This window comes from Podarcis tiliguerta (genome assembly GCF_965153285.1).
Source record: "Podarcis tiliguerta genome assembly, chromosome: 7".
Lineage (NCBI taxonomy): Eukaryota > Metazoa > Chordata > Lepidosauria > Squamata > Lacertidae > Podarcis > Podarcis tiliguerta.
In genome coordinates, this window is record NC_139540.1 from 10,277,801 (window position 1) to 10,292,049 (window position 14,249).

Sequence of the window (14,249 nt, forward strand, 5' to 3'; positions counted from 1 at the left end):
GGCCTCGTCCAAAGGTCATAGTGAACGGGCAGGTCTGTACAAGGAAGGCTGGAGGCAGTCTTCCAAGGTATCTGGTCCCAAGTTGTTTGGTAACAAAACCTTAAATTGGACCAATAATTAAATGACCTCTCTCCTCCATGGGGTAGGGTCAAAGAGGTTTGCACAGCATGCAAGGAACACACACACAACCCAGTTGACCTGGAATCCTGTTTTCCTCTGTTTGTGGGACTTGGCATTCACAGAAGCCTTCACAGAAGATGAAAGTTTGGATTCTCAGAATAATGAATTCTCAGTACAGTGGTACCTCGGGTTAAGAACTTAATTCATTCTGGAGGTCCGTCCTTAACCTGAAACTGTTCTTAACCTGAGGTACCGCTTTAGCTAATGGGGCCTCCCGCTGCCACTGCACGATTTCTGTTCTCATCCTGAAGCAAAGTTCTTAACCCAAGGTACTATTTCTGGGTTAGCATAGTCTGTAACCTGAAGCGTCTGTAACCTGAAGCGTCTGTAACCCGAGGTACCTACCACTGTAATGAATTCTCAGTATCTGTTTCTGTCCTCGTGCAGCACTTTTGTGGAATACATATATAGCTCTGCATATTATTATTATTATTATTATTATTATTATTATTATTGCATTCATATTGTACCTTTTACTCCAAGTAGAAATACATGGAGAGCATACATGGCACTTTTCCCGCTCCCCATTTTATTATCACAACAACCCTGTGAGGTAAGTTAAGCTGAAAGACAATGACTAGCCCAAGGTCACCCAGGAACTTTATGGGCAGGTGGAGACTTGAAGCCTGGCCTCCTGGGTCCTACAGCCTGACACTCTAACCACTACACCGCACTGCCTCTCAGGCCTGCCTTAGTTGCCCGGAGTACCATCAGGTAGCTGTAGCTTTCAGTGATCCTAATACAGCAGGTTAAATTCTCTAGGAGCCACCTAAAGGGCTATCATTATATTCAGGTGGGGTTCAATCATATACTAGCAAACTCATGTTGGGATATTCAAGCTGGCTTGGAGCTCTTGCACAACAAACCTGCTTGCCTGAGAATCAGCCTTTTTTCTTTTTTGCAATAAGGAAAGCGATGGGGGAAAGTGTGAGATAACACCTGCTTCAACACAGCATTGTCTAACCTCTCCGCAAACAAATTGGAACAAATGCTCATTCGTTAACCTAATCCCCATGCAAACCAAATGTTATGTACTGAGTTGAATAGGATCCAAAAGGCAGCAGTCTGATTGGTCCTAGAACAATAGGATTCAGAATGCAGCAGTCTGATTGGTCCTAGAACAATGCAGCAATATGATTGGTCTGCAGGAGCCACCCAATCCAGCTCCAGGTGGAAGTGAATCTGCAACCTGATTGGCCTACAGGAGAATCCCAGAATTAGCCAATCACGTGCGGCCCATTGTGTAAATGATGTATATAAAGCAGATATCTTGGGGGAACTTTCATTCCTCACTACTATGAGCTGAATAAAGAGCATGAAATCCACACTCGACTCTGAGTATATTTCACCAAATCAGGATGAATTTTCAGTAAACAGGTCATCTGGGAGCTCCAGAATTTGCATGAGTCATTCAGAAATCCAGTCAGAAACGATGAAAGCTGTCAAGCAGCCGCCCCCGTTTTCAACAGAGCCAAGAGTTTTGGGAGGACTCCCACACACACACACATCTTTTAAGGAATAATATGTCTCTGAAATATAATTTCCTTTACCATCTGTTTTTAAAGAGTAGATTTCTCCCACCCCCGAACTGGCTATAGAGTCATTTCCTGAAAAGCTGGAAACCTGAGCATCCCCTCTGCTCCATCTTGTTGGCAGGGGACTTGCGACTGGCTCAAGAAACTGCCTGGAATCATCTCTTTCCAAAGAGTTCCAGAGAGCAGCTTGGATAACTCACCATTTTTCTTTCTTATCATTGGCCTGACTCGAAAGCAAAACAAAAGTGTGTGTGTGTGTGTGTGTGTGTGTGTGTGTGTGTATCAGTTTGTACACTCAAACGGATGCTTAGGCCTCAAACTCACAAACAGAAGATCCCTCACGGTCAACGTATCTTTGGAATGTAACAATTTACGCTCCTGACAGGATCTCACATGGAGGAAAAAATATCCCACATTAGGCCTGGACAGATCAGTTTCTCATTTTGCCAATCTTATATTCAGCCTGCCACATCCATGCCTGAATTTGTGATTTATTTATTTTTGAAGGGGGAAAAAATCCTCACTAATTTTTTCCAATGTTTTAGTGAGCATTTCGCTTAACACACACACTTTTGCAAGCAATTTCCCTCCAATATAATGCACACTCCCTTCAAAGGCACATTTTCATCCACAGCTTCCCCTTATTATTATTATTTGGGGGGGGGGGGGTTAGAGAACTGCCTGCAAAATCCAGAGACATTTTCAAACGATAGTTGTGTTTTGGTTTGCACCTGGTTTAGAGAAGTGTGAGTTAGGTAAAGGTAAAGGAACACCTGACCATTAGGTCCAGTCGCAGATGACTCTGGGGTTGCGACGCTCGTCTCGCTCTATAGGCCAAGGGAGCCGGTGTTTGTCCGCAGACAGCTTCTGGGTCATGTGGCCAGCATGACTAAGCCGCTTCTGGTGAACCAGAGCAGCGCACGGAAATGCTGTTTACCTTCCTGCTGGAGCGGTACGGTACCTATTTATCTACTTGCACTTTGACGTACTTTCGAACTGCTAGGTTGGCAGGAGAAGGGACTGATCAATGGGAGCTCACCCTGTCATGGGGATTCAAACCACCAACCTTCTGATCAGCAAGCCATAGGCTCTGTGGTTTAATCCACAGCACCACCCGCATCCCAAGGTAGGCTTGTGTTAGAATTGATCCCCCACTCCTACCCATGATAGGAAACTAGCTGGTCAGGGAGGAGGTTGGACTAAAAGCCTTCCCCCTGATATCTAGTTCTCCACATTTTTTCCTCTGAGAGTGCAGTGGCTATTTTGGGTGCTGAGATCTCGCCCCCAAAAGCTACCTGGTATGGTGCTCCAAAATGCACATTTTGGGGTGCTATGCTCTCATGTGTCTTTTGGGAATCTGTGATCTTATGCGGGTCATGTGACTCGCATGGGAGCCCAGCTGGGAAGATGCACGTTACGATTTTGGGACTCCACATGTGAGAGGGTCTGGTATCAATAGACCTATGCATGATGATTTATGGAGGCAGTGAGAGATTTTACTTTCTTAGGCTCCATGATCACTGCAGATGGTGACAGCAGTCATGAAATTTAAAGACGCCTGCTTCTTGGGAGGAAAAGCAATGACAAACCTAGACAGCATCTTAAAAAGCAGAGACCTTGCCAACAAAGGTCTGTATAGTTAAAGCTATGGTTTTCCCAGCAGTAATGTATGGAAGTGAGAGGTGGACCATAAAGAAGGCTGATCGCCAAAGAATTGATGCTTTTGAATTCTGGTGCTGGAGGAGACTCTTGAGAGTCCCATGGACTGCAAGAAGATCAAACATATCCATTCTGAAGGAAAACAGCCCTGAGTGCTCACTGGAAAGACAGATCCTGAAGCTGAAGCTTCAATACTTTGGCCACCTCATGAGAAGAGAAGACTCCCTGGACAAGACCCTGATGTTGGGAAAGATTGAGGGCACAAGGAGAAGGGGACGACAGAGGACGAGATGGTTGGACAGTGTTCTCGAAGCTACCAGCATGAGTTTGACCAAACTGCAGGAGGCAGTGGAAGACAGGAGTGCCTGGCGTGCTCTGGTCCATGGGGTCACGAAGAGTCGGACATGGCTAAACAATAACAACATGCATGATGCTTTAGAAAGAAAGTTGCATCAGGTGAGTTGTCAGTCGGAGATATGAGGCGGAAGGCAAAATGAGAGCTGAACTGGTGTCTGATGCAGCGGCAGGTATAGATATTCTGATTACGAAGTCGGAAGAATATCTAGCTCACAGCATGGCTTAAAGGGCCTCATTTCTGGCAGCAAAGGTATGGATATGAAAACAAGCTGGTACTGTCATACCTAAAGCCTAGAAGTTCAAAGCTAGCATTGTTGTGCTGCAATGAACTTGCCAGTGTGTATAAGTTTATTCTGTGTTACCTGTTGCATCCACAGTTCCCTGGAGGATGAGAGGAACTGGAAGAAAAAGAGTAGGCTCTGCTCTCTTTCAGTTGCTCTCTTCTCCCAGGGAAGAATCAATAAAGATATTGAAAGGAAAAAAGAACGAGCGGTTGCCTAACTTGTTTTTGACATTTCGGAGCAACCAAGAGGCATTCTTTTCATCTGGTGATGAAAAGGCAGACAGTCGCGTGCAGTAAAACTGGCGATAATTGGCAACAGGTCGGCGCAGAGTGCTTCACAGGGGGAAAAGAGAAAGCATGGAGCCATTGGCCAAGATGCTGAGATGAAAAGACCGAGCACAAAAGGAGGGGAAGAAACACTTTCAGGGCTGTCTGCCTCCTGAATACTTCGGCACGCTCACAGACGTTTCGCCTCTCGTTATCTTAATTTGAAAAACATGGGCTTCTCTTTCGGCAGCTGGGGAGATGAAGCCCCAGGGACTCTCTGTTACACTGCCCACATCTCCGAGAGCAAATCTGGGATTACAGTCCCTAGTCAAAGTGGCGTCGTGTGGAATCTGCTTGCCAGGAAGCCTGCAGGGACCGAGGCCCCCGAATGACAAATCTGCAGGCAAATGTGTACAAGAGTCGCCTGGTATCAAGAAGAGTCCCTTTCAGGGGGGGGGGGGTTGGAGTGGCAAGAGGTGATTTATTCTGAAGGTCTGTAAACCACTTGATCAAAGACCTCTCTGGTGTGGAAATAACACTGTAAACAAAACACCGCTTAACCCACAAACCAGCTAAGAAACCATATCTGAGCAAATATAAGCCATGGTTGTTGAGCAAAACACAGGCCATGAAAGTAGGGCATTTTAGGCACGGGGAGGGCAATATTACATTTCTATCCCAGTGAAATATACTCGGAGTCGAGTGTGGATTTCATGCTCTTTATTCAGCTCATAGTAGTGAGGAGGAATGGAAGTTCCCCCAAAATGTCTGCTTTATTTACACAATAGGCCCCACGTGATTGGCTAATTCCGGGATTCTCCCGTAGGCCAATCAGGTTGCGGATTCACTTCCACCTGGAGCTGGATTGGGTGGCTCCTGCAGACCAATCATACTGCTGCATTGTTCTAGGACCAATCAGACTGCTGCATTCTGAATCCTATTGTTCTAGGACCAATCAGACTGCTGCATTCTGGATCCTATTGTTCTAGGACCAATCAGACTGCTGCAATTTGGATCCTAGTCAACTCAGTACATAACACCCAGCTTTCCTCCAAGGACATTAAGGTGGCATAGATGATTTTTCCCCGCCTGTAGATCCTTCCAGCAGCTAGAGGCTGGCAGCTGCTGTTTCAATTTCCTCAAAGCCATCAAGGGTGATGCAGCTGCACCATCAGGTAGCATCACTCCTATGGGAAGAAACCACAGGGACGAAGCACAGGGACCAGTACATAGTTCTCTAGCAACAGAGGATGGGCATCCTCTTCCTCCTCTCTTCTCAGTCAGGCTATCTCCATTCTGGCAACTATATTTTCACTTCCAACCAGGACCGTCTTAAGCATATCCCGTGTTGCAAAAATCCCTCCGGTGCCCTGCCCCTTTCCCAGAGTTGTCAACCTTTTTTTAGGGCTGGAGGAGGCGGGCAGCGGATGGAGGGTGGCTCCTCCGGCAGGAAAGAGGCAGAGGCTGGACGCAACGCCTCCTGGCTCTGCTGGCTGCTTCGTGCCACGGTGGCAACGGCAGGCAGCACACCGAGCGAGCGGGCTTGTGCCAAGCGAGCGAGGGCAAGGGCACCACCCCACAGAATTTGGCGCCTGCAGGCTAAAAGGGAAAAAAAACCGAGCCAACGCTCAGCAGGAGCGGCACACGCACCCTTGCTCACTCAGATCACTCGTTCAGTGTTCCCTGGACTCCCGCCTGGCACTCTCCAGAACTTGGCGCCCTGGCGCCACTAGCCTCTATGGGTAAGATGTGCCTGCTTTCAGCACAGCAGCGCGCCTACCTTAATTGCCTTTGCCCTGCTGATCAGCCCATCTTGTTGAGCGCTTCCGATCAGCAGGTCCACCTCTGAAGGTCGAGAACGTTGCAGAGCTGCTGCGAGAGGCTCCTGGAGGTAGACCCCATCAACGACTGGGCTCCAGTACTGGAATGGTCCACTTATAGCCAGGAGCTATGATATGAGCAGAGAGGCAGTCAGTGTTGGGCAGAGGGGGGAGGAACAACATAAGAACACAGCTGCTGGATCAGGCCAATGGCCCATCTAGTCCAGCATTCTGCTCTCACAGTGGCCAACCCAATGCCCATGGGAAGCCCACAAGCAGAAACTGAGCGCAATAACTGTCTCCCCACTTGTGAATTCCAGGAACTAGCATTCTGTTGGCAGGTCTTCTTAGGTGAATCTTGCCCAATTTATTTTTTAAATAAATTGCAGGCTGATTCATCAGAGCAACTTCTTAACCCAGGCATAGGCAAACTCCGGCCCTCCAGATGTTTTGAGACTACAATTCCCATCATCCCTGACCACTGGTCCTGTTAGCTAGAGATGATGGGTACTGTAGTTCCAAAACATCTGGAGGACCAGAGTTTGCCTATGCCTGTCTTAACCCATCAATATTCCAGCCATAATAATGATAGAGGAATGGATTGATCTGTTAGCTTTGCTTGAGCACGTTAATCATCCCACCCCCAAATCTTTAATTCAGTTTTCCACATTTCCACAGCAAACTGTGATTTTTCAAAAAAATATTCCCATGAAAATTTGTCAGTGTTTTGGTGTGAATTTGTCCTAATCAACACATCTTTGTAAGCAGTGTTAATCAATATACACTTTTGCGGGGCAAACAATTCTCTCTAGCATTCTGTATTTTCATTAATATGTGCATTTCAAGCACATTTTCCACTATTACACATTTCTGTGCACATTGTTTTGTTGGAAAACTGTATGGCAAAATTTGGCAAACAGCCGTGTTTCAGTTCACAAACTGCTTTGAGAAGTGCAAATTTGGTAGTTTCTCCTTTAAATGCGATTTATATTGTCACCATTTCTTCCTTCCTGGCAAATATTGATTCCCAGACTGAAGGGTAATATTTACCCACACCAAATGAAATACCATCTCTGCTACTGTTATGGGGCAGATCTGACCTCCGCAACCCACACATTTTCAGCTCTGGCAGCAAAACAAGAAAATAGGCACACCCTGGTTTGTGCATCATTGAGGACTTTGGCAGGCAACTGGCGGAGGCAGGATACAGTTTCTTCGCTGCTGGCTGAAGGGCATCCCAGTTCATGAGCCAAAATGGAAGCTTGTGCCCATGCTTTCTCCTGACTGATGGTTGAAGCAGGAGAAAAAGCAGAACCTCCCTGAAAAGAGAAAACAGATGTTCAAGTCAAGGTGGTTGTAGATTAAGTTCTTTCCTGGTGCATCTTAAATCCTGGAAAGCAAAGAATAATCATTTGAAGCAGTGGGGTGGATGAAGCCACTGATGATTGGGGACAGGGAGTGCTGCCCATTATCCAAAGGTCTCTCAGATCTGTGGGATAACCAGCCTCATATAACTAACATGCTTAAGTCAAATTAATGCATGACGGGGTTAACGCCATAGTGTAAGCTGTCCTGAATGGATTAGCTAGGTTACTCCCCCCCCCCTCACCTCGGGAGGAAGGAAATCAAGGATATTGTTCCCCTTCAGTCTACCTGAGAAACTCAACATGTTGCTCCAAGCTCAGACCACATGGCTTCAACCAGCCTCCCTTGAGTTCCTGTACCAGTTATTGAGCAACTTTCACCATGGTAACTTAGTTTTACTGCCTGTGTTTTTTGACTGCTGCATGGAAAAGCACATAAACCTGACCTATGAAGAGTTTGTAAGTAGAGTGGTACCTCAGGTTAAGTACTTAAATCATTCCAGAGGTCCGTACTTAACCTGAAACTGTTCTTAACCTGAAGCACCACTTTAGCTAATGGAGCCTCCTGCCGCCGCTGCACCGCCGGAGCATGATTTCTGTTCTCATCCTGAAGCAAAGTTCTTAACCTGAAGCACTATTTCTGGGTTAGCAGAGTCTGTAACCTGAAGCGTATGTAACCTGAAGCGTATGTAACCTGAGGTACCACTGTAAACCATGTTTAACCTACCAAACGTGCAGTCTTTTTCTATGCTAAGGGAAGAGGGGAACTTTGTAAGGAACTTAGAAGGGCACGTTTCAAAGGCCTAACATCCCATATTTCCATACTTTACTTTGCGTTTTAAAATCGTTGCTGGGCTTCTCTCACCAAAAGTATTTGCCCCAAACTTGGATTTTGGCATGCAGGGAATTCTCCTTTATATACCGTATTTTCCCATGTATAAGATTAGGGCTTTTTTTACTTTAAAATAAGGTTAAAAATCTCAGATAGTGCATATGCCCATTTTCTAAATTTGGGGTCCCCAAAAGTAGGGGGCATCTTATACATGGAGGTGTCTTATACACAGAAAAATACGGTACCTATTTTTTCCTTGCTGCTAACACCTAGCCATGACGGCTATGCTCAGCCTACATAGCTGGAAACAGCAATGCTTCTTAATTTCCCGTAGCTCTGGGAGGGGAATAGGGGCCTCCTAGCAACTCTCAGCACCTTTCAGAATTCTTTGGAGAAGCCATGACTGTATATAGTATACTACTGTTTTATATGTATGGTGTAAATGTGGTCTAAGTGAAATCTACTTCTCTCTGCTTCCCCCCACCCGCTCAGGTCCTTATCACTAACATTCAGCTGCATCCTCTCATCAGGAAATTGTCTTGGTGAAAGTATGAAGCCACATCCCATGGGGAATTGACAGGGCCCTTTGTACTCATTAACAGGGAGTCAAATATGAGGGTTTCCCTTGCGGAAGTAGTCTCAGATTAGGCTATCTCTCAACTGCCCCTAGCAGCTGGTTCGCTTCCCTGCCTCCCTGGATAGCTGAATGAATTCTAAGACTGTGTTTCCAAAGTTCTGGTAGTTTGGGGCACATTCCCCCACTTAAAAATGGATCTGGGAACTATCAACTTGGTGTAAGCATGACTCACAGCAGCTTACAACATTTTGAAATAAAATTTTTATAAAATAGCAATACAGTGGTACATCGGGTTAAGAACTTAATTCGTTCTGGAGGTCCGTTCTTAACCTGAGGTACCACTTCAGCTAATTGCCGCCGCGCAATTTCTGTTCTCATCCTGAAGCAAAGTTCTTAACCCGAAGTACTATTACTGGGTTAGCGGAGTCTGTAACCTGAAGCATCTGTAACCTGAAGCGTCTGTAACCCGAGATACCATTGTATAAGAATAATCCACCAACACGATAGGGTTAAAACCAGTTAGAAGAGTTAAAGCCAAAACATAAAAAAACATTATCTGGAATAAAATGGTTGTTAACAACCAAAAATAAATGACATATTGTATTTTTTAATATTTTGTTGGATGCCGCCCAGAGTGGCTGGGGAAACCCAGCCAGATGGGCGGGGTATAAATTAATGAATTAATTATTATTTATTTATTTATTTATTTATTTATTTATTTTACTACAAGGGTGGGTTGGGGGAGCAGTCAACCACAATTAACAGGACACAGCATTTCACAATCTGGGAGCAGCCATGGAAAAGGCTCTCTCTCGTTTCCCATTTGCATCCACCCTTTGCATGGACACAGAGCCATTGACTCCTGGTATACGGAGTCACGGGACAAAAATTGAGAGCCACTATGGTGCAGTGGTTGGTGGGACGTGGGTGGCGCTGTGGGTAAAAGCCTCAGCGCCTAGGACTTGCCGATCGAAAGGTCGGCGGTTCGAATCCCCGCAGCGGGGTGCGCTCCCGTCGCTCGGTCCCAGCGCCTGCCAACCTAGCAGTTCGAAAGCACCCTAGCATGCAAGTAGATAAATAGGGACCGCTTACTGGCGGGAAGGTAAACGGCATTTCCGTGTGCTGCTCTGGTGCCGGTTTGCCAGAGCAGCTTCGTCACGCTGGCCACGTGACCCGGAAGTGTCTGCGGACAGCGCTGGCTACTGGCCTCTAGAGTGAGATGAGCGCACAACCCTAGAGTCTGTCAAGACTGGCCTGTACAGGCAGGGGTACCTTTACCTTTACCTTTATGGTGCAGTGGTTAGAGTGTTGGGCTAGGACCTGGGAGACCAGAGTTCAAATCCCCACTCAGCCCATGAAGCTCACTTTGGGCCAGTCACTGCTTCTCAGCCTAACCTACCGCACAGGGTTGTCATCATGTCCTACTCACTTTTTCCTTAAAGGGAGGTAAAACCTGTGGGATGTGATCCTTGAGAGGCAGTCAAGTACAACATTCCTTGTAATGCTAGAGAAGACATGCGAGGGAATGTTTGGTCCAGCCAGTCGAAACTTCCTGTTTCCTCCTGGCTGGAGCATCCTTCCTTTTGCATGTGATAGAAGGTGGGCGTGACCTAACCTGTCCAGGTAACAAAAGGACGAGTCACGCAGCACACTTTCCTCTTTTTGACTTCTTCGTTTGACCAGTTTCTAGCTTAGCTACATATTTGTAACTAAGTCTGCCTTCAGGAATCCAACTGTGAACTGATGTGAGTAAATATATTTTACTGACTTTGAATAAGATTGTTGCGTCTTTATTCTTTTAAGAGGGATTCAAGGGAACTTACCAGGAAAGTACAATTCAATCTGAGACAGATTGAATTGTATAATAGTGAGAGGCTCACACGAGCCTGCAACCAGCTATCTGCTGTGCATATAAAAAGGGGAAATGTAACTCTGCTACATAAAGGAACTTGCTAGCGCAAATTAGGAAGGATATTAATAAACAATATGTCCTCTCCTGCCACCCTGAACATTCCCACAATACTTACAGAATAGAACCAGCACCTTCTGCTTCTGCTTGTGGTATGCCTCTACATCACCTGTGGCTCTTAAAGTAAAGGTAAAGGTACCCCTGCCCGTACGGGCCAGTCTTGACAGACTCTAGGGTTGTGCGCCCATCTCACTCAAGAGGCCGGGGGCCTGCGCTGTCCGGAGACACTTCCGGGTCACGTGGCCAGCGTGACATCGCTGCTCTGGCGAGCCAGAGCCGCACACGGAAACGCCGTTTACCTTCCTGCTAGTAAGCGGTCCCTATTTATCTACTTGCACCCGGAGGTGCTTTCGAACTGCTAGGTTGGCAGCGCTGGGACCGAACAACGGGAGCGCACCCCGCCGCGGGGATTCGAACCGCCGACCTTTCGATCAGCAAGCCCTAGGCGCTGAGGCTTTTACCCACAGTGCCACCCACGTCTCTTAATCTGATGCTATTTCTGAATTTACCATCTCACTGGTTCCTGGTCTATGATTTTGGAATCCCTTAGAATCCACTTTCAGCTACACACTGGATCCCTCGTGCCTGTTTTCCCCACGTCTGTCGGCTATGAATGGCAGAGAGATGCTTTTACACTTAAGACGGTTGATATTTAGCTCCTTACAAAGAGACGTTAACTTGATGCAAAGAAGAAAGACAATTGCAGACAGCAAGCAGATAACATCTGATCTATAATACTAAAGCAGATTTAGTAAAAAGGAACAAAAAAGTGGTTTCACAAATGACTCATCCTAAGTTTGGAACATTGGTTAACACTCTGAGTTGTCGAAACTTCATACACACACACAAACACACACACACTACACACAAATAGCAAGACATGAAAACGTCATGTGGTTGACTTTGCCTGGAGAGTACTGCATTGATGACTCTGCAAAGAATATATATAACTGCACATAAATTAAGCACACAGCCATTCATTCTGAAGCACGTAGCAACTATTTCAAATAAAACCTATGTATAATACTGTGGTGTCTTCTTGTTAGATCCCTGGCTTTCAGCATAGGAAACTCAAGAAAACAACACCCACCAAGTTGATTCTCACATTACTTTGACCTAGCAAGAAGATTAATTGCTGTATCAGAAAAAGAACACAAAGCGTCATGTATGAGGGGTGAACAGTCTGCCATATGTCTGGATTTTCCTGGATCTTACTGGGATTTCGAAGGTGGAATTTCCGAAAGGTGGCATATTGTCCTTAGACAAGTCAATTGGTGTTTTTGTAAAAAAAAAAAAAAGAGGTCAACAAATTGGGGGGTTTCTTTTAAAAAGCTCAAAAAATTGTGGTTTTCCCTAAAAGAAGCTCAGCAACTTTTGTGGTGTCCTGGTTTTTACTTTTTGAAATATGGCAACCCTATAACAAGGTTATAGTATGACAAGGCTGTATATTGTCTCCCTGCTTATTTAACTTATATGCAGAATTCATCATGCGAAAGGCTGGGCTGCAGTAAGGAGCTGGTGTAAGAAACTTTCCTCCCTAACCTACCCCCAGGGAGCAAGTCTGCATGTTTCTATAAATAAGGAAACTCATTTCCTTTTCTGCTGATTATGTCTATCATAGGTTTCTGTCATGTCCTAAGCTTGGATCCTAGAACAATAGGCAAGTAGGATCCTAGAATGCAACAACTGATTGGCCTGCAAGAAAAGACCAGTCAGGCTCCAGGAGGGAAGCAGAATCAGCCAATCAGACAGGACTCATTGTGTAAATAATAAATAAAAGCCTGAGGGTTTTTTTTGGGGGGGGGCAATTCAATCACTGTTTTACAAGCTGCAATAAAGAGCATGAAATCACTACAGGACTCCGAGTATATTTCAGTTTCCAAATATAGTCAATCCTGCACTCTCACCAGATGTGAAGGACTCCCAGGAGACCACTTACTTTTCTGCTGTCCAAGGATTTTGCCCTTCGACTGTCTGCTCTGTAGGAAAACTATTTTAGGAATCCCGAAAAGAAACAGGGAGCTACGTTGGAGCCTGACTCATCTAAAGACAACGGGTGTGATCCAAAGAACATCGGACACACCCAAGATTTGGCCTGCACCTTATTTTACTGCACAGAGGCAGCACTGTGTTTTTTGCAAAGCAATGTTTCCTAATAGAACACAATTTTTTTTGTGCTCCTTTCACTAGTATTTGTGTTTTCATGGGCATTTCCCTCAAATATATGCATTTTTGTGCACTATTTGGCTGGAGACCTAAGGCGAGAATTTTGAAGGATGGCAGTATTTGCCATTAAATGCAAACTGAATAGATTTCCCCACCACCACACTGGACTACTGTAATGCCCTTTACATGGGGTTGCCCTTGAAGACAGATCTGATAAAAGGTTTGCCTTGGAGGTCATTTTGCTATAAACAAGCATTTGCTTGATGTGGCTAGTTGTAAGTTTGCAATACATTCAGCAGTTTTGAGTGCCTTTCTGGTTTCCGTATTACAGGCCACTTCCCACATGCAAGTGTTTTTGATAACTTTTTTTTTTATATCCAGAAAAGTCTGTGTTCAGCTTTCAAATTTGCTCCAAGCTGCTGCAGTAGCAGCAGCAGCTGAGTTCGCTTAATCCCTCAAAAATAAATAGATTTGCAGGCTTCTATTAAGGGGCTTAATATCCTTCTCTCATTCTTGATGGCGGCAATCTCGCTGGAGGGTTGCAAAAAGAAAAGAAGAAAAGAGCTGCAAAAACAAACATGCAAAGGGTGTCCCTTTAAAGGAAACATATACCAGCCTCACTGCTAATCATGTTAGTTCTGCTGAGGACCTCAAGAACAGCCACGTGCGAATGGAAACTGCCTGAAGGGATGTTATCTCCACATAGACGAAGCCTCTCCCACCACAGAACTTTATCTGCTTTGCCTTGAGGTTCGTAACTGGAGGGGTCAAAGGATATTTCTCAATGGGCTGGACTCAGCCCTGGGTTGATGACCTGCTACCAGGGGTCAGCAAACTGTTTCTGCAGGGGGCCGGTCCACTGTCCCTCAGAAATTGTGGGGGGCCGGACTATATTTTGAAGAAAGAAAAGAACAAATTCCTATGCCCCACAAATAACCCAGAGATGCATTTTAAATAAAAGCACACATTCTACTCATGTAAAAACACCAGGCAGACCCCACAAATAACCCAGAGATGCATTTTAAATAAAAGGACACATTCTACCCATGTAAAAACACGCTGATTCCCGGACTGTCCGTGGGCCGGATTTAGAAGGTGAATGGGCCGGATCCGGCCCCCAGGGCCTTAGTTTGCCTACCCATGTGCTAACCCCTAGAATTGCTATAGGCTCATTTGCTTTTTTAAAAATGCAGTACTCCTGCATTTCACAAGGCAGCTGAGAGTTAATAGCACTCAGCCA

General features: G+C 45.6%; 1 protein-coding gene across 1 annotated transcript in view; it reads right to left on the minus strand.

Annotated features, from left to right (window-relative positions):
• Positions 1 to 14,249, minus strand: part of TG (thyroglobulin) — a 175,230-nt gene that overhangs the window by 25,498 nt on the left and 135,483 nt on the right. Inside the window, exons 41-42 of the mRNA XM_083450285.1 lie at positions 7,256 to 7,420; positions 6,062 to 6,229 (exon numbers count right to left, since the gene is read on the minus strand). Coding sequence (XP_083306411.1) covers positions 6,062 to 6,229; positions 7,256 to 7,420 — 333 coding nt within the window. The remainder of the gene's footprint in view (positions 1 to 6,061; positions 6,230 to 7,255; positions 7,421 to 14,249) is intronic.